Source organism: Ruditapes philippinarum, unplaced genomic scaffold (genome assembly GCF_026571515.1).
Source record: "Ruditapes philippinarum isolate M1 unplaced genomic scaffold, ASM2657151v2 ctg2097_1_1_1_1, whole genome shotgun sequence".
Lineage (NCBI taxonomy): Eukaryota > Metazoa > Mollusca > Bivalvia > Venerida > Veneridae > Ruditapes > Ruditapes philippinarum.
In genome coordinates this window covers 94,614-116,416 of record NW_026866773.1, presented here as the reverse complement: position 1 = coordinate 116,416, position 21,803 = coordinate 94,614, and the positions used below count along the sequence as shown (strand labels likewise).

General features: G+C 30.2%; 1 protein-coding gene across 1 annotated transcript; it reads left to right on the top strand.

The window, feature by feature from the left end:
* The first annotated feature begins 1,791 nt into the window (after positions 1-1,791).
* LOC132733671 (receptor-type tyrosine-protein phosphatase epsilon-like) lies at positions 1,792-21,300 on the top strand. Its single transcript, XM_060720333.1, has 22 exons — positions 1,792-1,963; positions 2,154-2,444; positions 3,212-3,514; positions 3,916-4,212; positions 5,300-5,411; positions 5,646-5,698; positions 6,225-6,451; positions 7,384-7,471; positions 9,192-9,256; positions 9,471-9,507; positions 9,877-9,980; positions 10,640-10,765; positions 10,965-11,113; positions 15,638-15,773; positions 16,231-16,356; positions 16,890-16,992; positions 17,265-17,341; positions 17,893-18,027; positions 18,319-18,447; positions 18,681-18,844; positions 19,544-19,679; positions 20,115-21,300. Exons 1-22 carry the CDS (start codon positions 1,813-1,815, stop codon positions 20,172-20,174), a joined length of 3,069 nt encoding a protein of 1,022 aa, XP_060576316.1. The 5' UTR covers positions 1,792-1,812; the 3' UTR covers positions 20,175-21,300.
* Positions 21,301-21,803: the final 503 nt, after the last annotated feature.

The window sequence follows — 21,803 nt, the reverse complement described above, 5'->3', positions numbered from 1 at the left end:
GCAAAACAGTACTATCTAATTGTCAATCGCAATTAGCTATGCTAAAAAGCAAACCAAGTGGTATTGAGCTAGAATACCGCGTCTGCATGTTACAGGTGGATGTCTTACACGTTCTGTGCACTGACGATATTATTTGTACGCAATTGACGCGTTAATAACTCCAGGAAATTTTGCATTGTGTTAATTGTCAAATGTCGCAAATATATGATCAGACTATTTCTTTACTCTTACAGGAAATAGGCTATTCAGAAGTAAATTTTCATTCGCTATTTCTATATACAGAATCCGTATTTGCACGAATACGGAATTTCGTATTTTAGTAATATACGGACTTGTTATAAAAATTCCGTACATTAGTAAAATACGGACTTCGTACATCAAAGTTCCGTATATTACGAGTGTACGGAGTTCGTATACAAGTCATATACGGACTGATATAATATACGGTCCCGAACATCTCCGTATTTCAAGCTTCCCGTATTCTTACACGTATATTAATGATATACGGAATTCCGTACACTTCCGTATATCAATGTCTTTTTCGCAGTGATAAGCCATTACGAGCGTGTCAGCACTGTCTATATATACAAAATGTAAATAAGATACATAGTGTCAGACTCATAGCATATTCTCTGTATCGCATTTACTTAAGGGAAGCGTACTCGTCCTGTCACAGTAAAGAACGAGCACTACTATGAAAGAAATGGAATGTTTGTGTTGTAACGTTTTTAACAGACAATCGTTTATGCTGTCCATCCCTTCAAAGCCATTTTATGAGTGCGTAAAACTTCACTTGTGCCCACCTGTTAAAATACGAATCATTTACAATAGATCATTTATAACTTAAGCAATCCATCTGAAATCTAATCGGCCTTAGATCAATATGTAACAACATATAGGTTAGAATTAAGACAATACAGTTCAGTGTTTGGCAAATATCGGGGATGATCAAACAAAAAAAGTTTTTCCATTGCTAATATGACCTGTCTTTCAAAAAGAAGAAAAAAATGTTTACTTTCTTTTTTTCAATCCGTAAATATGCTTGCTCCAATTTAAGGCAAAATAGCTCTTTTTATTGCTAAACGTTGTTTATATGACCTATTGTATATGAAGAATAATAAATAAATAACTAAATAAATAAAATGTTTTTATCGAGCGTAAAGGCTGGCTCATTTCAAAATGAAAGGAACATACAGGATATTGAATCAAGCTTGAATTATGGTTATCTTACTATTTAACACCTTTCATATTATCATTTTAATCAAAGGACTCATTTATTCTTTAAGGTAGTCTTACTATAATACGTTCCCAGCAAAGAATTCTAACACCGGGCAGTAAGGTAGCAAGTCGGTTATTTCTGAGACGTTATTCTTTTTCAAATTCTTGGGTATTAGATAATTAACAATTACTCATCTTTTATCGCTATGTACTATAAACGGTTAAAAATTATTGAATACCAAAAACGATATTGTGCGATGTTCGACTTTTTTGGCGGTTAAGCATTACCTTAAATTCCGTCTGGTTTTTAAATATCGCTTCACAGATAAAGTAAGGTTTCCGTCATTACGTATAAGTTTTTGTTCAAAACTTAAAGAGCAAATCGTTTTGAAAAAGCGTGAAAAATGAGATTTTATGGTTATATGACTGGTATGAAAATATATAGAATTATGAAACGTTTTTTTTTTAGATCCGCCTACAATCAACACATCAAAAAACCTGGCATTGATAGAAGGAGATCATCTCAACTTTTCATGTTCAGTTACTCAAGGAAACCCAAAGGAAACCGTCTATTTATGGACATCTGAGAGGCACATGACCTGGTCAAGTCAATATTTAACAATAAGTAACATTTCAAGGGATGACGACATGAATTACAACTGCAGTGTTTACAACATTATGACACCAACTGGAAAATCACCTGTGAAAGGAACAGATAGTAAAATGTTTCATCTATCTGTTGAATGTATGTATTTAATGGATGGTTGTTTACTTTGATTTGCTAGAATTGTTGTTCTTAAAGTTAATCTGAAACAAATCAATAAAAAAACATAAACAGGAAACAAAATATTAAACTTGACATTTCTTTCGTGATTATTCGAAATTAATTGATACTTAATTTTCTGGTAAAATTTTAAGAACTGTTTTTATTTCAGATAAAGCAACAATAAAGGATTTTTTTGTGAATGGATACAAATCTAGGCGAAATGTAACAATAAATGAAAATGACAACGCTACCTTTATTTGTGACGTTGACAGTAAACCAGTCTCAAATACAAGTTTACAATTAAGAACAGCTAAAAATTTTGTTTGGAATGATTCAAACTCATTGAATCATACACTTGGTCCTGCAAATTGTACAGATGCTGGATCCTACTTTTGTATCGGAAAAAACAAACACAACATCGGAGCTGGTTCAACAGAACAACTGAATTTGTTCGTAAAATGTATGTATATAACACTCCGTTTTCTGACGTAGGCATTTTAATAGTTTACTGAATTAAAAAAAAACAACACATTTGTGGTCCCTATATTTCATTACTCGTACAAACAGTTTTGTTAGTAAAGCTATGCTTTTGTTTATCGTACGTTTATTTCAACTTTTAAACTATTTTTGAATCAACTATAAATCGAAAATTATATACCTTTGTCTGTTTGGGTGAATTACTCCACATTTAACACTAGTCTTGTTAAGTCATACTTTGGCAGCAAGTCAGACAACTCGGCTTTCTTGGATAACTAACCAGTAATATTACGAATATCGCTGCAATTACCAGACAGAATATCCCACATCTCTTGAGTCAGAGACAACTCATATAAGACTAAATTTCGGAGATTAAATAACACTGAGAAATTTTGTCTCGCTAGAGAATTGGACCACGAACATCCGGATTATAATATACCATTCTTTCCTTAATGAGATAAAGGGACGGATAATGTTAATTTCATTACGACAGATGTTATATAATTTTATGTCTGATTACTTGCTCTTAATGGCAACACATTATGTTTCCTTGTGGAATTATTTAAATATAATTACAGATGCCATTTTACAAGCAAAGTAATCGTTTACCGCCTTGATTCCAGTATTACGTGCAACTTAATTGAACCTAAGTATGTATGATTGAATATAACAACTACATGTGCACTTGTTTGATGTTGTTTAGAATAGTAATCAAAATTATTATTTCGTCTGATTTTGTATCCATTTTAGGTTTTCCTCGACACAACCCGATGTTTCAATATAAGATGAACGTTACCTCTGCATTGAACGTTACTGCTATTCTACAATTCCATTTTATAGCCTACCCTTCACCAGATACTGTGCTATGGCAGAAATATATCATTTCAAATTGGACAAATTTGTCATATAAAAATAATATTACTACATCTAGAATGGAACATAACATCAGTTTGACAGTACACAACGTATCGGAAGAAGATTTTGGACGATATAGACTTATCATTGCTAATGATGTTGGAAATTACACACGCGAATTTTATATCAATGCTGAAGGTATTGTTTATTACATTTAATTAATGAACAAAATCTTTTTCAAAGAATAATTGAAAATATGTCTGGAACTCTCGGTCCCCGTATCTGCCTGGTTACACTTTTTAAATGGATATATGTTTGGATGTACTAAATATTAAATATATAAGGCAACTGTAGTGTATCTGTTAAATCAAGACTATAAGAAATCCGAGTGTCAGTTATTTTTCATAACATATGTGTAATATTTAATAACAGTCATGTTGACGATTTGATAAAATTAATATTATTTTGGAATCTTTGCCATTCAATGTCTTAACTGATACGTGTACAAAATGCTGAAAACATCCATAGTTTCTTGTTTACTTTGAAACAAACACTGACAACAACTTTTCAACACTATTTACGTTATATATTTTAAATAGACATACCAAAACCGCCGACCGGCTTTCATGTTATCAATAGGTTAACAACGGCTACGACCGCAACCGTGCAATGGTTTCCGTCCTTTGATGGTGGAAAACCTCAACGTTTTGTATTGAACTACTCAAAAACACATCACGATAGTTGGTTTAGCGAGGTAATAAACGACACAGAAGAGCCGATAATGAATTATACGATTAATCGATTGTCGAGTAATACTGCCTACTATATCACCCTACATTCCGAAAACGATATAGGATCATCCGAGTTATCAGAACGTATTGAAGTACACACCAAAGGTACGACTTACTTTATTGTATAACTATTCACAAGACATGATATTTGTGAAAAATTCAAATTTAATTTCTAATAAAACACTTACAATAATGTTGTTAAGAGATGATAATTGCAAACATAATGTACCGAGCTGTTGATTATTTATCTATTGCTACAAAATAAAATCACAATATTCTTAAATGCAAATATATAATTTTTTCTTGGGATACTTATCCGAATTGATTAGAAATATTCAAATATAAATTTTTCTTGTGGTTTCTTAACCTTTTGATTAGATATCAACTTAATAAAAACTCTAGAAATAATAAAATGCAAAAACTAATAATTAAATTATCCGAAACAACTATTATCAAGAAACAACTTAACACTATACTTTAAACAAAAATTTATATTCCTAAATCTAACACAAATTTATTTCTCACTTAAATATTTCAATACAAAAATCCCTTATCTCAAATTAACGAAACGTTCAAAAATCTATCCTTAAAAATACTATTTCCGAAATAAACAGTCTCACATCAAACATTTGTCCAAGAGGTTTTACTTAAGCAATAAAGTATTTTTAACACCAGATATCAAAGATGTCTGGGTACTAGTAAATACCATATCACCTATATCAAACTCTAACAAGGACAATAGGAAGACTACCTATTTAACTCATAAAATATTTTTGAAGAAGCAAAGATATTTTAGCACCAGATATCTAAGATCATTTTGATTGCAATTGCTAAAATAATAAAACGTTCTTTGAAACGGACTTTATCTAAACCTTATAAGCGTCTGTCACTTGAAGTAAATTTCTATTAGATATGATTGTGAGTAAAGAAACTATTCAAAATATAAACACTTTTGGATGATTCTCCTAACTTATATAAATTTGACGAGTTAAAAACAACTTAAATTCCTACTCTTCCTATCTAATTAGATTTACGAATGAATTGTATTTTTTTTGGATGCAAACGGCGAACTTATAAAAAGGGGAGGCAATCAAATCAACTATAAAGTACATTTACGTCACATTAATTATCAGTGATATAAGCCTCAAATAGAATAATTGTAATAAATGTACACATTCACTACATTTTGTAGTGATACATGTTGTCGCAAAGAAAGAAATTACTGGAATCGTGATAGGGAGTGTGTGCGGCGTAATTGGTGCAACGGTTGTTGTCACGGTTGGGATATGTATTTTTAAAAAGAGGTAACTTAAAAATTGTAGCTGCTCAATAAAATATCTTAACTTAAAATGTCATTAAATTGCATATGTCATACAATAACAAGATTGTTTATTTTTGTTTTAACTAATTTTGAACCATATTAAGATGCAAAATGGTTAAGGTTTCCTGGTTTCTACAACGTAGTTAGACAAAGATAACCTTTGATCAAATGATTTACTTAAAAACGTTTATAACTGCCATTTCATTCATATCTGCAGGCGGAATGAGAAAGCACCAGACAAAATGGTTTACCAGAATGTTCCAAATATTGGTAATAACTTATCTAAGCTGACTTCATAACTTCTATATTATTTACATTAGAACCAATCAATGAATATAACTTATACTTTTTATCTAAAACGGTTTTAATGTTTTGAAGCGGATTATAATTTCATTATTGTTTTGATATCAGCAACAACAAAAGCAAGTATGGTTTGATCATAATTCAAAAATTAAATACTCATAAACAATCATTATTAACATTATTTTTACAATAACAAATTGTTAGAGAAACACGTCACAGTCTCACTTAAAATTAAACGATCATAATGGGTGTCTTTTTATGTTTATGACATTTTTAAAAATTTAAGCAATTCAGACTGAAAAAAAAAAATGTTTGCAAATTTCCGATAAAGTGGATTGCAGGTGCCAAAAATTGCGCAAAACCTGCTAAATTAACACTTGAGTAATATGGCAAGGAACGTTTGTTCTGTATTTCTGTCGGTTTCTAGTTATGATGTACGTTAACTATAAGAGTAATGATATATGATATTGTCTGAAAACCAACTCTTTTGCAGGGAAACATAAAGAGTCAAAGCAAACTAAACGGACTTCTTTAATAAGAGAAACACAGTTTTTTGACGGAGGTCTTCAGGAAGTTGACGATGTTCCACATATACAGTACGAACGAACAGAGTATAACAATTCACCCGAAAAAATAAAAGAAATCGATACAATTCGAGTTTCGGAGTTGTTTCAATATGTGTTAGGTCAAACTGAGGATGATTTTGCAATTGAATATCAGGTACTAAGTAAATAACTTAACCTTTGGATAAAGGTCTTAAAAAGAGAAATAATTTGATGATATATTTCCTTTGGGTGTCACTCGATTAAGACACCTGAAAAACATAAATACATACACGTCTGTATATTCATTAATGAATACAAGCGTCTTGATTTATAATTATCTCATTTCGTCTATGTTATTAGTTTTACAAGTTGCTGATGGAATATACGAAATAATATAGCCTGAATCAGATAAATATGACAAGACTAAGGCTATATCAACTTTTATAACGAATCTATAATATCGTAAATATTAATACACGACAATTCAGTAAAAGCCTAGCAATTTGAGGATGTTTTTTAAGAAGCGCTACAAAAAGGCGCACGTTAATAATATGACACGTCAGAAATTCATCGGCTACATAAATGCTGCACAAAAACAGCTAAATTTTAAGTCATTATAGAGATGTAGTTTTTTAGTGCTTCTTTAAAGTTACGAAATATGTCGTTAAGAACAAAAATGTTATGTACACACTGAGTAACCGTCTACGATGAAGAAATATTTCGGTTATTTACGGTATATACGGCATCGTATACAATTTGAAAGATTTTAAGAGCTTATCAAAATTCGATACATTTATTTGCATCATTATATTCCCTCTGATAACCCGTCATTTAACTTAATTTCAAATATGATATCGAATAAATATTTAAATAATGATAAAAAATGATGATGTCGAATAAAACAAATTTCCTTTACGTATGCGTACTTATTTTTAAAGAGTATGATTACCTTTACAAAAAATGTAAAAACAATAGAAGAATATTTCTTTTACTAAAATAAGTTTAGACCACCAGAAAGGGTTTAAATATATTGTTTTGTAAACATATCGTTATAGCGCTTTTATCCATATGTTATGAAAAACATGTTACATGATTTCTCATTTGCAGCAAATACCGACGGAACTACAGAGTTCAATTGCATTTGCCAGAAAGCCTGAAAACATAGCGTTGAATAGATACAATGGGATTTTCCCTTGTAAGTATAACTCTAATTTAAGTTCGGTAAACAATAAAAAAGATTTATACTTACCCGGTCTGATAAAAATATCAAATAATCTTGTGATATTAGTTGCGCTATTCCAATTTGTCATCATGAATAAGTTTTTATATTCATTTTAAATATCCAACATACTTTCGCGTATGGCATGGACATGTTTTTTCCGTGAAACTGCCATGACAACTGCCAAATAACAAATAAATGTTTGATATGAGGTTAGTAACCTGATATCAACATAAACCCCGCGCAATTAAACGGACTTTTGTTCATTATTCTTAGTTCTATCTTCTACAATTTTATCTTATATCCTTGCTAATGACAAATCAAGATGTAATATTTATTATTTGTATTTCATTTTGAAGTATATTATGTATAATAATTTTATTTTCAAGTACGAAAAGTTACGAACAAATTTGAGTACAAAATGAATCAAGTTCCGTCAAAATTTGTTTCGCTTATAACATGATCGTTTCCACGTGATATATACACAACGCACAGGCTATACGGTTTTCTTAAAGAATGTGTAAATGCTTGCTTTGTAACTACTGAACAAATCGTTTCCTCCAGAAAATGAGTAGCTTTTGTTTAGTTGACAATTTGACATTTCTTCGATTCAAACTGAAATATGGTGAATTATTGAATTTGAAGAAAAAAGTGCTGTAATTTTTATACATAAACACATAGCGCTATAATTTTAATTGCTGTTTAAAGGTAAGAATCTTATATAACTAGACTTTGTTGAGAGAAGACATGTGCCACATTAAAACTCTTATGACCACTGACGTATTAACATATATACTGCTCCTAAAAAGATTGCAGTCTTTTCAGGATTCATGGAAACTGCGGACTTTTAAATAGAATGCGTGAAATAACAAAATTGTATAAATTTTCATATGCGAACAGTCAATGTCCCTTCCTTGTTGATCTTTGCTTTCATATTTTACGGGTTTAGATTAAAGATTAAGTCAGTTTGGTAATTTCCGATTTGCGGGTAGATGGTGAATCGCGACAGGCAAATACCAAGATGGTATTTTAAAAAAGATAGAAATTTGATCAATAGCGTAGACCAGCCACAAGGCCTCGTAACCCTATTCAAAACAATACTGTGTTGGCTTGATCGAGATTTCTTGACCTCCATCTGCCATTTTTCGCAAAACTTCTATATTTAACTTGTTCAGGTATATCTGGACGTTTATATGATTCTAGCATTGAGACTGGCAGTATATTTCATTTACTTGTTGGGTGTGCCCAAACATTCGTATCTGTCTATCACAAAATAAGTTTCTAGACTAAACAATCGTATTTCTTTTAAAATAAAACTAACCTCAAACGACAAAATAAAAAGCAAAACTCATCATACTTAGTAGAATCAAATACAGAGCGTTAAAATCTAAGTTTATTAGCAATTGTTATTTTTAAATGTCGCATAAATTTTTATTAAATAACAATTAAATTTTGATTTGCTTCCAAAAGTACTACACAGCATATTTATCTGTTTATCAATTTAATATCTTCTGAATCTTGTTTTTGAATTGCCACAAAAAATATATAAAAACATCGAAAAAAAACAAAAAAAAACGAAAAAACAAACAAACAAAAAACAACAAAAAAACAACAAAATCGTTCATGGTATGACAACAACTTGTTTTGATGTTATTGCCTTTATTACTTTTTTTTCTTTTTCTACATTTATATCTAGACGACCATTCTAGGGTTAAAATACCGGCCATACCGGACTTCTTTATGAATGCATGCTATATTGATGTAAGTAACAGCATTTGTTTCATACCCGACGTTTTTGTAAACCTAGAAATCGTTAAAACCATTATGACAATCAAACCATCACAAATAAAGATAATTTCTTGCTAAAAAATGTTAAAATGCGTATTTGTTATAAAAATGTTTAATATTTAAGAATTTGTTTTTATTGCAAACTATAGTTATACAGTGAGTATTATATTTTTAAAATGGCTTTCAGGGATACAAAAGACGAAATGCATACATAGCCTCTTTAGGTAGGCCTTTTATAATAATTACTTTACTGTAATTTAAGTGAATCAAAAAGATTTTAACTATTTTATTCTTATATATGCCAACTTTATGATATTTATTTCAAATAATTAGTTGGAGAAGGTGGACCAAAAGCTATTTTCTAGTATTTGAATATCCTGTTACTTTACAGAGCGTATTTGGAGATATATCTGTATGTAGGAAGTACAAATAAACAACATGCAACAACGAAAGACGTAATACAACATTTTTTTGAGTTGACAAAATACACGTATAGATATATGAACTTCAAAGTATACAATACTTAAAAATTGCAGCCTGTTTATTTCTTATTATTTTGGGCATATTTAAAGATCCAGTTTTTCCCCAAACAGGTCCTACTGAAAAGACAACTAATAACTTTATAACATTCTGGCAAATGGTTTGGTACGAAAAGTCGGAATTAATTGTTATGTTGACAAATTTACGAGAACCATCGGTAAGATTTAAATTTTATTAGAGTTTTGTAAAACTATTCTAATAAATTTATAATATTATGGTTCAGAACACCATTATTTGCATTTTCTGTAACAAAAGTGGGTATGTTTGGAAGTTTTTATTTGCACTTTGCGACTGTTAATTTTATGCTCATTTGTTACTAAATAAGCTTTTCCAGGCTTTTTATATTATCACCTTTGGATTAAAATTGTCCCTGCAGCAGGTTAAACTTAAAGTCACATAGTCCTTTAAACTTATTCAAATTTTAGGAAGTTCTTCTCTGAAATGGAATGTCTAGAAATTGATATTTGCTATCTTAAGATCATGACCCTATGTCTAGATATGCCTATTCCGGAAGTTACTTGTCTTTAGGAAAAAACTTAAAATTTAATAAAACTTGAAGGCCTAGATTTTAACATTTGGTTTGAAGCATTTTCTAATGAACATTCTTTTTCAAGTAAATTTTCTTTTTTTTTTGAGTTCAAATAATTGATATTTGCTAAAATTAACATTACTTTATTGTACTTGTTCAAAGAAGCACATATAACAAAAATGTACCCTTTCGTGCCTACTTTTAAAATCATCATCAAAAATATAATGAAAAACCAGGTAAGGTATCTAGAACAATTATTAATCTCATTCTCTTTTGCTCTGTTTCAGGGAATGAAATGTGAACAATACTGGCCAGAGTCCGGAACGACTATGACTTACGGAGAAATGTGTGTCTCTAGCGTTAAAACAACAATATTTTCGGAATTCACAGTAAAAAGGTTTTTGCTCTCAAAGGTAATACGAATTGATTTCTTTCAAAATTACCAATATCATTTAAAAAAGCTGCACACAATATTTTTAAAAAAATCTTAATTTGATATGAATAAGTGTCATAGTACTACGGTTGCGATGGGACAAGTTGTTCATATATGTTCACTGAGAGTTCATAACGTATAAATTACATATGTTTCTAATTATCATTGTATTCATCAAGGGAAAAGACCAACGCCCAATAACACATCTTCACTTCACTGCTTGGCCAGACAAAACCGTCCCAGAAGACACTACAACTTTAATTGAATTTCGACACCAAATGAAAACAACAGCTACTTCTACTTCTGGACCAATTATAGTGCACTGCAGGTAAGAGATAATTAAGTATTTTATGTAGGAAAGGGTGAAAATGCAGTGAATTGTATTTAATAAGCTATTATTTTGGTTGAAATAACTTATTAAAAAGTCAACACATGTAAACTAAGTCGTTGGGCGGCAAGTGGATTGAATTAAACGATCTTAATCACCGACCACGGACACATTGTCTCCTCTGCTATTGATGAAATAGCAAACTTAACACTGCAGATAAATTCACAAAAGTACAACAGAATTGGTTATAACGGTTTAACAGGAGAAAGAGTTCATATTTTCTTGTTGATTTAATAATCTTCTTTTGTGTCATTTAGTTACCGGTATGGAAATCAAAATATCTAGGGATTAACATTAAATATCGACTGCTGACAAAAATACTCTAAAATGGTGTATCTCATAAATATCCATAAATTGTGAAAGGACACTTCTAGCCAAAAAAATCGTCGAAATAAAGAAAACCTCGTCCATTTTTTGACTAATTACTTCCACTTGTCAACTGTAATTAGGACATATTTTGAACGTTTCACACGTTATAACTGTATAGTGTTAGATATATTACAACTTTATAAATTTCAGTTGAAAGAACTTGGATTTAGTTTTGCACCCTTCTATCCACAATTTCTTCAGTCCTAATCCAAAAAGTACATTTTGACGAAACCTCGCAGAAATTCTACAGAAATCATTATTAGAAACCCCTTAAATTGGCCTTATTAAATGAGTTTGTGTTTTACCTTTAGAATTTTGACTTCGATGTTCAAAATTGAATAAAAACAAACGTTTTGCGAAACTCTTAAGATAATGGTTTATTATATGACAGTAATTGATTTTACTTTTTAAATCTGTGTTGCTGCCAATCTTAAAGTCGTTTTTTTTAAATCATTCTGAAGTGACATTTCATTATTCAAACGTCTTTTATGTCAATAAGAATACAAAGAAAATAAACCTTTATAGTTTTTGCTCACCATGGTTCCCGTTTGCTTAAAAATTTAATTTGATTAAAGTTGCTTATAAGTTTCTTGATTTAATTTCGGACGAAGTCCGTCTGTTATCAGTTTGACTTCCTGTATAATTAACAGGGAAGGACTGAATATAAAAAGAATTTTCATTGGTCATTTTAGAATTGCAAACTGAAATCGGTGAATCTAATTGGTCATTCTTAGATCAGAAATAAAGGACAGTTCTAACCATTCTAAAAATGTAAAGGATAGTTCTTACCAATAGCTCTGAAATAAATGTAAGAGATAGTTTTTGCCACTATAAATAATGTTATAAAGGATAGTTCTAAAATAAATTAATGTACAAGAATGAAGAAAATTCTTTAACTTTTTTTTAAATTTGTAAATGATTCCAAAATTAAAAAAAAAGTCGAACGAAAAACAAGTTAAAGAGACACCTTATACTATGAAAAATCATAATATAAATATGCTATTAATTTAATTTCGATAGTTACAAAATGGGCATTTTCTTAGCTACAAGAAATAATTATTTCGTAATTGTTATGCAAGCACTGCTAACATTTCTTTTTGTAATGAAATCTTAGAAATAAGATACTTTTATGGAGGCTATTCGTTGCCAAAAATCCAGCCTTGTTGATCGGAGTTAAACAGTTTATTTACGAACAAAATACAATTGTATTTCTTTGTATGTTAAATTCCAATTTGCATTTCCTGTATTTGAGTTTGCCCGATGTACATTGGTTACCAATTTATTTCAACAAATACATTTTTTAAACGCAGACATTAGACTTGTTCATGTCAGTCAATAACAAGTGCTTTATTCATTAACATGCGAAATACTCATTTGCTGGTATTACGTCCGGAGCAAAAACAATAGTACTTCTAGCTTAACATATCATACCATCAATCGGCAATCCAGCTACACGTTCAAAGATAAATATCAGCCGCCATTCCCGCCCCCTACATCATCGTAAATAAACGTATTTATCCGCTTATTTTCTGTATTTAGCGCCAGCGACAAGAAAAAAAAACGCAACGGCCTAGTTACTGTTTAACCAAACATTATTCACTTGTATAATTGCCATCCTATACGTTTATTCAATCAACATCAGCGGACTTTAAATGATTATAGGCATGTAAGTTTTGAAACGTTGTAGAAACCACATTTCCTAGAAAAAAAGAAACCCTCACCAGGTTACTTACTGTCTGAGGTTGAATATTTTTCAGGGAAGTAAAAATTATTGATAAGATTATATTCAACGACAAATAAATATTACTAAGGGGATTCCAATTTGCATAGGAATGAGTAACATTGACAGTTAAGCTGCAACTTACTACTTTCAAATTAACAAGTCAACATCTGATGGAGATTTTGATACGACTAAATACTAATGCAGACCAAATTCTGGCTCTTGTCTTTCCTTGAAGTAGCATTTACTATTATATTTGTAACTTTAATTCTAGCGTATGTCTTGACAAGAAAAAACTTTTTAACAATAGTAAAATTAAAAGCAAAGTTGTATGTACCCTTTCGTACATAACCTTTTTATTTTTACAATACTGTATATATATACTTTCCCATTTTTACCATTTTTTTGCCAATAATAATATTTAAATGAGTCCAAAGGTATGTATGTTGATTATCAATTGATGTATACCTTGTTTATTTTATCTCTAAGAAAGCCATCACTAACAAAACTTAAAGAAATATTCTGTGTAGTATTTCATGTACATAAAAAAAGTTCAGACAGACAGGAAGTCTAGGTAACAGCTATTGCAGCATGTACCTGTATACACAGATTAAAGAGCTGTCATTTATTCAGTACAGTGCATAAAAAGCCCTTAACCTACGTCAGCTTACATATATTTAATAATATAAGGCTAAATCACATCATATGACTCATAATACCTCCCAATGGAGGGAAGCAGAGATGCTAGGATACACTGAATATTTAATTCAACATTAAAATGGGACAAATTCACAAGCTTTTGGTTAGAATTATCGATAGTAAGCTCGAATGGTTCCATGGTTATACACTTAGTCAAAAAGTTGGATTTTTCTTCAACCCAATATAGTCCCTTTAAGGGAGAAGTTCAGCTCTCTTTATTCGTGTTGCCAAAGTGACTTTCCTGTAACGCATTTTTTGTACTGTTTGCTGCATGTAAAAGATAAGCGTACGAAAACTACCAAAGCGTACGAAAACTACCGTAGTACACTACCCCAGTCGACGATAATAAGAGTGGTTTGTGTCGTTATATATGAGAAACATTCTCTTATGTTAATTCACAAACTTTAGTTTTTGCATATTATTATGCTCATTATCAGTATAAACGTTGTTACATACATTATTTTTTAACCAATTTTGTATAATTTAAATATCCTGTACTAGAATACGTTTTAACAAAATTAGAGGACATTCAAAGTCAAATGTAATGCAGTTGATGTATGTGAAATTTATAACAGTTGTATATAATTTGAAATATTTTTGTATCAGCAAGAGTTACCTCCCTTTATATTCTGCTTTCGTGAAAATTGGCTCCGCCTATTCATTTTTGTCTATTTCCGTGATAGTTTCATATATGGAAGTGTGCAAAATCGTTTACAAATGTAAATCGCGTTAGACTGTAAAGGGAAAGTGTGGTGTTGTCAACCTGAGAGTGTCAACAGATGCCGTAAAGCTGCACAGCATTAACCGTGCTGTGTACGTTCTATCGTTTACATTTCTACATGTCGCAAATTTAAAGTTATACATTTCTAAATACAGTTTGCAATTTATCTAAGGTGCTTATTAACAGCCTCCATTTTATCAAATCGAGAAAGTCAAAACGCTCAATATCAGTGCAGTATGGAACTCTCGGATCGACAATTAGATTTTTACTAATCTGTTAAATAGAACGATGTATGCATTATAAAGTATTAAAGGCTGGAATTTTGGCAACGAATAGCCTCCATATGATTATGCATGCTAACCAGTTTTACATTGGTCGAGTTTCATTTTTAAAGATACTTCTTGTTTTATTATTGTTATTTTAAATTTTTTACTCAATGAAATTTTAACAGGATAGTCGGAATTCGTCTCGCATGCACATAATGAAACCTGCGCATAGTATCCGAAGCAATGCCATAGCTATATTCAAACGTTTGCGCAGTTATAAATATTCAACACTCTTTGAAAATATATTGTTTTTCAAATTTAAACTTGTTTAGTTTAGTTGAAAAAAGTACATAAGCTGCCTACATATTGATATATTTTAAATAAATCTTTTAAATAAATATAACAAACAAGTGAGTATGCTAAATTAAAAAAAATGTTGAACATTATTTTTGTTCTATTCAAGTTTGCCGTTCATTTGTTCATTTGTGACCATATATTTTGTAAACTTGGCGGTGTGTTTCATGAGTTGCAATTTTTTCCTTTGGTTTCATAGGTTTCCAAAGCTTTGAATATGTTCTGTTAAATACGTATGCATACTTCATATCATAGTTAACAAAGAATGTACATATGAAATAAATAAGTGAACATATACTAATATGTACTGTAGTTAAATATTGAATGACTTGTAGCGCAGGGATTGGTCGTACTGGAACATTGATAGCTTTTGACAGGCTAGTTGAAGAAGGACAGGATAAACACGATGTGAACATATTTGAATGTGTCAAAAGTATGAGAAAGCAAAGAGTAAAAATGGTGCAAACACTAGTAAGCAATTTAACATGCCACTTGTTAGGTATCACTTTATATTATAACTAACTGAAAATCTGAAAAACTTATAGATTGTTTTCCATCACTGTTGTAATTCTGGATTTTCATACGTGAAACAGATTATAAGATCACTTGAATATCTTTATTTAAGTTTTGCCCTACGAACTTTATAAAAGATATGAAAATTTCAGTAAAATCATTACAATGGGTCGCATTATGACTATAAATGTTTTCAACAATGGCGTTTGCGTCGAACTGACCTTATTCTACTGATATTGTGATATTTAATATTTCGATATCGAAATACAAATACATATCCATTAACAAAGTCTGTAAAAATATTTTTGATATTGTTTATTCATGTGTTTAATCCATATTTAAACAATATACTATGAACTAAACACCCGTAATTAAAATCAACTAAATATTATATGAATATTAATTACAATTTCAGGAGCAATATATTTACATCTATAAAGCTTTGGTGGGCACTCTTTGTTTTGAGAGTAGTTATATGACTGTAAAGGACTTGCGTAGCTTGGTAGGAACTCCAAAACACATGTACAGTAAGGAGTACCAGGTAGATTTTATATATTTACAACACAGTATCTTTTACAACAAGTCTTACAATTTTTTCACTTGCATTTGAAGCAGTTTTATTTTGCATTCATTTAATAGTTCAAAATAGCTCGATTGTCTTAAGACAGTAACATGCACACAACAACAAAAACGCGAATCATAAGCAGACTGTTAGACATTGTGTTTAAAATACCTCAACTTTATAACGTATTTTCCGTCTTATGAGTGACTACTATTGCCTATATACTTTCAACGCTAAATAACAAAGTAAAATCCTAGCTATAAGCATTTTTCAATAGACGTACTCTGTTTCTATATTATTAATAAACTTTAAATAATTTTGCAGATTTGTAAAATTACATTGTTTTAAGTCTAAACTATATAAGTAAATAACGTATTTGAGATCAAACTAGAAGTAAACAAGCTTCATAAATTTTCCGTACGTTAATATAGTACAACTAAACTATAAATATTAAATGAATTAAACACAAAATACGAACTACACTTTTTAACCATTTTGGTGCTGTATTTAAGCAACTAAAACAAACTGTAGATACCGTAAAGAGAGATGAAAAGGACGCTCTAAAGAGCAACGAAAATCAGACGTCTAAAAATCGACCAGGAGCCGATATACCTGGTATTATATAAATGTTACTTTACTTGAAGCAATTAAAAAATCAAGTAATTCTTATAATGAATCAGTGATTCAGCAGGACGATATATTATAAGCTCCCTGTTTTATGAGTTAAAAAAAGGAAAAAAGTAAATATGATTAAAATATCAGATTATTACACCAGCAAATTTAATAATAAAACTTGGGAACTTAATTGGATTATGCAAAATATTGTAATTTTATGACAAGGCCATGTTTGTGTTTGTTCTCTCTAATATTATATTGATAATTTTCAGGGAATCGTTTTCGTGTATTCCTGAATCTTAACAGAGAGCATGAAGATTCCGATTATATAAATGCTGTTTATATAAACGTATGTTTTATATTTTGATGTCAAATAATTATCGGTAATAGTTTTCAAAGTTCTGGCATTAAAACCTACGCATTATCATTTTAAGATATCTCGACATTTCATGTAATGCTTTATGTACAGAAAACATTGTTTAAGACCGATTGCCAAAGTAAATAATTGATGATCATGCCTAACCAACATGAAAGTTTAAAGTAATTGTAATTGTCATCTTTTTTTAATTAAATAACTTGTTTATCAGGCAGATTATGTAAGTGGGGCCTTATGGCAATTTTTTGTATGGCTGCGAACAGATGACCTGAGGTGTCCCTCTTGCTGTATATAGCACGAGCGGACACCTGACTTATCAGGTTATCTGGATAGCTTCTTCAAATTAGAGTCCCCGCGTGGGATTCAATCAGAGGTCAGTAACAAATATTCTTAGTCAAACGCCAAGTAAATTCCGTACTTATAGGTAGATAGATAAAAATAATTATCAAAATGTTGCATGAATTAAAGAAAACAAGAGAATAAATAAACGGTAACGATTTTCAGATTTTTTATTGTTGTTGCAGAGCTTTGTAAAGAAGGAATTCTTTATCGTAGCGCAAACGCCGCTGCCTGGTGCCACTGAAGACTTTATCTGTCTGATTTATCAGGAGGATTGCACGTGCGTTGTTAGCATGATGGACCAGAAAGACTCATATCAGGCAAGTGCTAGTTGTTTTTGTTAAGCTTGTCCAGAATATTCATAACTAAATAATATATGAAGTGTTACAAATAAAAGAATAAAAAAGATTTTATCAAATAAACGTGATGATAATTAGCAAAAACATTTTGACATGTTCGATATAAATCATACACATGCATGCGCGTCGTTTATGTTCAGGTTTGTTTTTGAAAAGAGTGACAAATTTGTCTGTCTTTTAATCACCATGCAAAGATTAGTAGCAATCATGGCACGTTGAAATATTCTAAAAAATGAAAATACTCTTTTTTAGAAAATTGGAAAGTATTTGCCTGATGGTGACAAGATCTTGAAGATAGGAAATTTTAAAGTTTCTTGTTCAGTACTGGAAACAAAACATCACTACACGCTAAAGAAAATGAAAATATGTTATGAAGGGAGGGTAAGCATTGAAACAAATATTGTAAATATCAAAACTTGTTAAATAGCAACTAATGTTTTACATAATGATGTAAAATGAAAAAGGTTTTGTTCTAATACAAACAATATGTTTAAGATTGATATAATAAATTATTTCTGAAGTATCAAATAATTGTCAATGAATAATCGTTGCCATCAGAAACACCCATACTATTATTAAAACAGTTTTAAACTATTATATACTGTATTTTTAAGTATGAGAGGGGCGTAAAGATTGTCTACCATTTTCAATACACGCAGTGGCTTGCAGAAATGGAAATTCCGGACAACAACGTTGATTTTGTACAATTTGTGAAGGATGTACACCAATATGCCTGTGAACTTGGCGATGAAAGATCCCATGTTCTTGCACATTGTTTGTAAGTATTTAACCGTTCAATAAAGATAAATGCTTTTGTTAAAATTATCCATTATTTAGCTACAACTTTTAAAAGTATTTCGCAAAAGAACAAATTCACCCAGATCCTTGATAAGAGGAACTCATATGCTGTCATTTTAATGTCTAAAAGTAGATTAATTATAAAGTGTAACAGTTATTTTATTTAAAACATCATTGGGCAATTTATGAAAACGCTTTATCATGAAATTGTCATTTCAAACTGTGAAAAGGTGCTAAAATCAATTTAAAGTTTCAAAAATATTTATGCAGAAAATAAGTATGTTGCTCAAGGTATGTTAAAGAAAAAACAATTTAGTAAAATATGTTATGGGAGTTTGATGGAAATATCATTGTACACATCGAGTAAGAAATCAGCCACAAAAAGAAAAAGGCGTCAAAGATGTTCTTATGTTATTAGAAATACATGTAGTTTAAGATAAACGTTGGATCTTACACATTATGTCTGTACAACAATCATTTCTGTTAAATTTAAAAGAAACATAAACAGGCGATAACAGTGTATACTCTACTCCAGCAAAAATTACAACACTTGCTTTGACTTTTCATAATTTGTTACCGTTTGTTTTAATAAACACTTATCACAAAGCTTTGAATGTAAATCGGTCGGAATAGTAACAATGCTCAATTGACTTTGTTTATTTATATGTCACTTTATCAGGAAAGCGAATGAGAGAAGTGGTTTGTTTTGTACAGTACTAATTATTTTGGAAAAACTGGATAAGGAGAATCAAGTGAATATTTCAAACACGATTCGTCATTTGCGTACAAGGAGACGGTCTGCAATTACAAGCATGGTTTGTCATTAATGAAAATGTGTTTTCTATCTAAAATTAACCAGTACAATTTCACATTTTATTTTCTGATAAATTTTAATGAGTTATTTGCAAACTATTATACAAATTGAAATCATTATAATCATGTTTTAAACAAAGCAATGTAGTAAATCTTATACAATGTAAGTTTTTTATCAATTTACCCAAGCTTCGTTTGCTGAGACCATGTAGAACTTCTGTAATTTTTGTTTACAATTTTCTTCAAGCTCGCCGTATATAAAACAACTTTGCAATAGCATTGTTATAAAAATTGTTTAAGTTGCCTTTGATGTTGGTATTTAGTGATAAATAAAGCTTTCCCTGATGAAATAACCATTATTAAATCAATGTTATTCGAGATCTTCTATTGCTTTCTAATTCTGCAGTTATCATTAAAATATCGTTTTGAAATTTCAGGAACAACTTCAGTTTTGTTATCAAGCAGCAAGTGTTTACGCAAAACAGTTGAAAAATTAAGAGTCTAGAAAAGGATTCGAAGAAAAACAATGACTTGCTTTTATGTCTCATAATGTGTTGTTTTTATTTTCTCTCATGTGCGGTGGATGAGAGAGAAAGAGAAAGGGGGGATAGTATGTTATGCTAAATATATGACTTTTTTATTGTATATATGCTTATTTATTTAATATGTTCTAATTCAAAGCTAATTCGTTTATTTTTATTTTGAAAAATGTAATATGTAAAGGAATATTTAAACCGATTTTTATTTTCATAAGTCGAACAATTTGCATCATGCATCAACATGACAATTTTGTTGCGTGAGTGTAGCGCATTTTCTTAATGTTGTGAAAATAGCCTCCTACAAATGTTGCTTATTTCTGGACGAAAACTTTCGCAAAGTAACATAATGCGCGTGAAAATTGAATTAACTTTAAAATATACATATATATCTCTATTTTATTTGCTCACATTGGTTTGCATATTTGCGTGTTGATTTTGAAACAGAACAAATGCGTGTTGTTTTTTATTGCAACTGCTCCACTTTCTTCGATGGAACTGCGAGAAGCAAGCGTCGAGTATAAAAATTGAATTAAGTTTATTTTTTGTTTTATTTTAGAAACATGATCTGTGTTTGTATATATAATATAAACCTTAAAATGTACAGCAACTTCGTGAGCTTGTTGTTAATTTTTTTCTATAACAATCTTTATAGTTTTTGTTTTAGTAATTTACTATTTATTAGTGAATAATTGCTTACACAAACTGAATATTGCTGATAATCACAAAATGTTTTTTTCCAAGAAATACGATACATTCTCAGCCAAATATCGGTAATAATATTTTTCTTGAGTGTATGTATCATGACCAAAATGCTATTTTTGGATTTAATGTATGCATACGTTAAAGTAAGAGGTTACAAAATTCGAATTATGATTTTGAAAAAAAAATAATTAAAAAATTCCTGTATGAAAGGGACATGTTTGTATATTTCTTTTTAGCGAATGACGCGTGCACCAAATCATTGCTAAACGGTACAAATCCTATTTAAAATAGCAGCATGCTTTTTCGTTCCTGAACATTTTATCATGTTAAATCACAATTGTTATGTGTGTTAAATAACAAAAAATATTTCATGTTACAACTCTTTCAAGAAATAAGCATAACATTATTGAAACGATATAGTTTTGCTTTTATTTAGATAGTACAAAAATATCCCATTTGATATACTTTTATCCCCTTCAAGTGTTCAAAATATAAGTATTGAAAGTGAAGGAAGACTTGCAGATTGAATGGTTATGTTCCTTAACGACTAGTTTATGATGAGTTTGATACATTTTAAATATTTTTTAATTGACAATTTCTTTTTCGGTAACTGTAATTCCTTTTCACTTTGTCCGCACCATTTGTGTATTAATATGTAAATAGGCAATAATAATGGATCTCCCATGAGCAACTGTCTTATATTCTTAATGACACTCTCTTTGTTTGTGCTATTTTGTTATATATGAATTTAAAAATACTGCGTTTTTTATGTTCTCATGTATTTTATGTCTGCTTGCAAATTGTTCTTAATGAGATGGCAACAATGGAATATGCATACGACGGCTGTCCCAAAATTGTGTGACAAGTTTTTATTTAAGCTGGAAT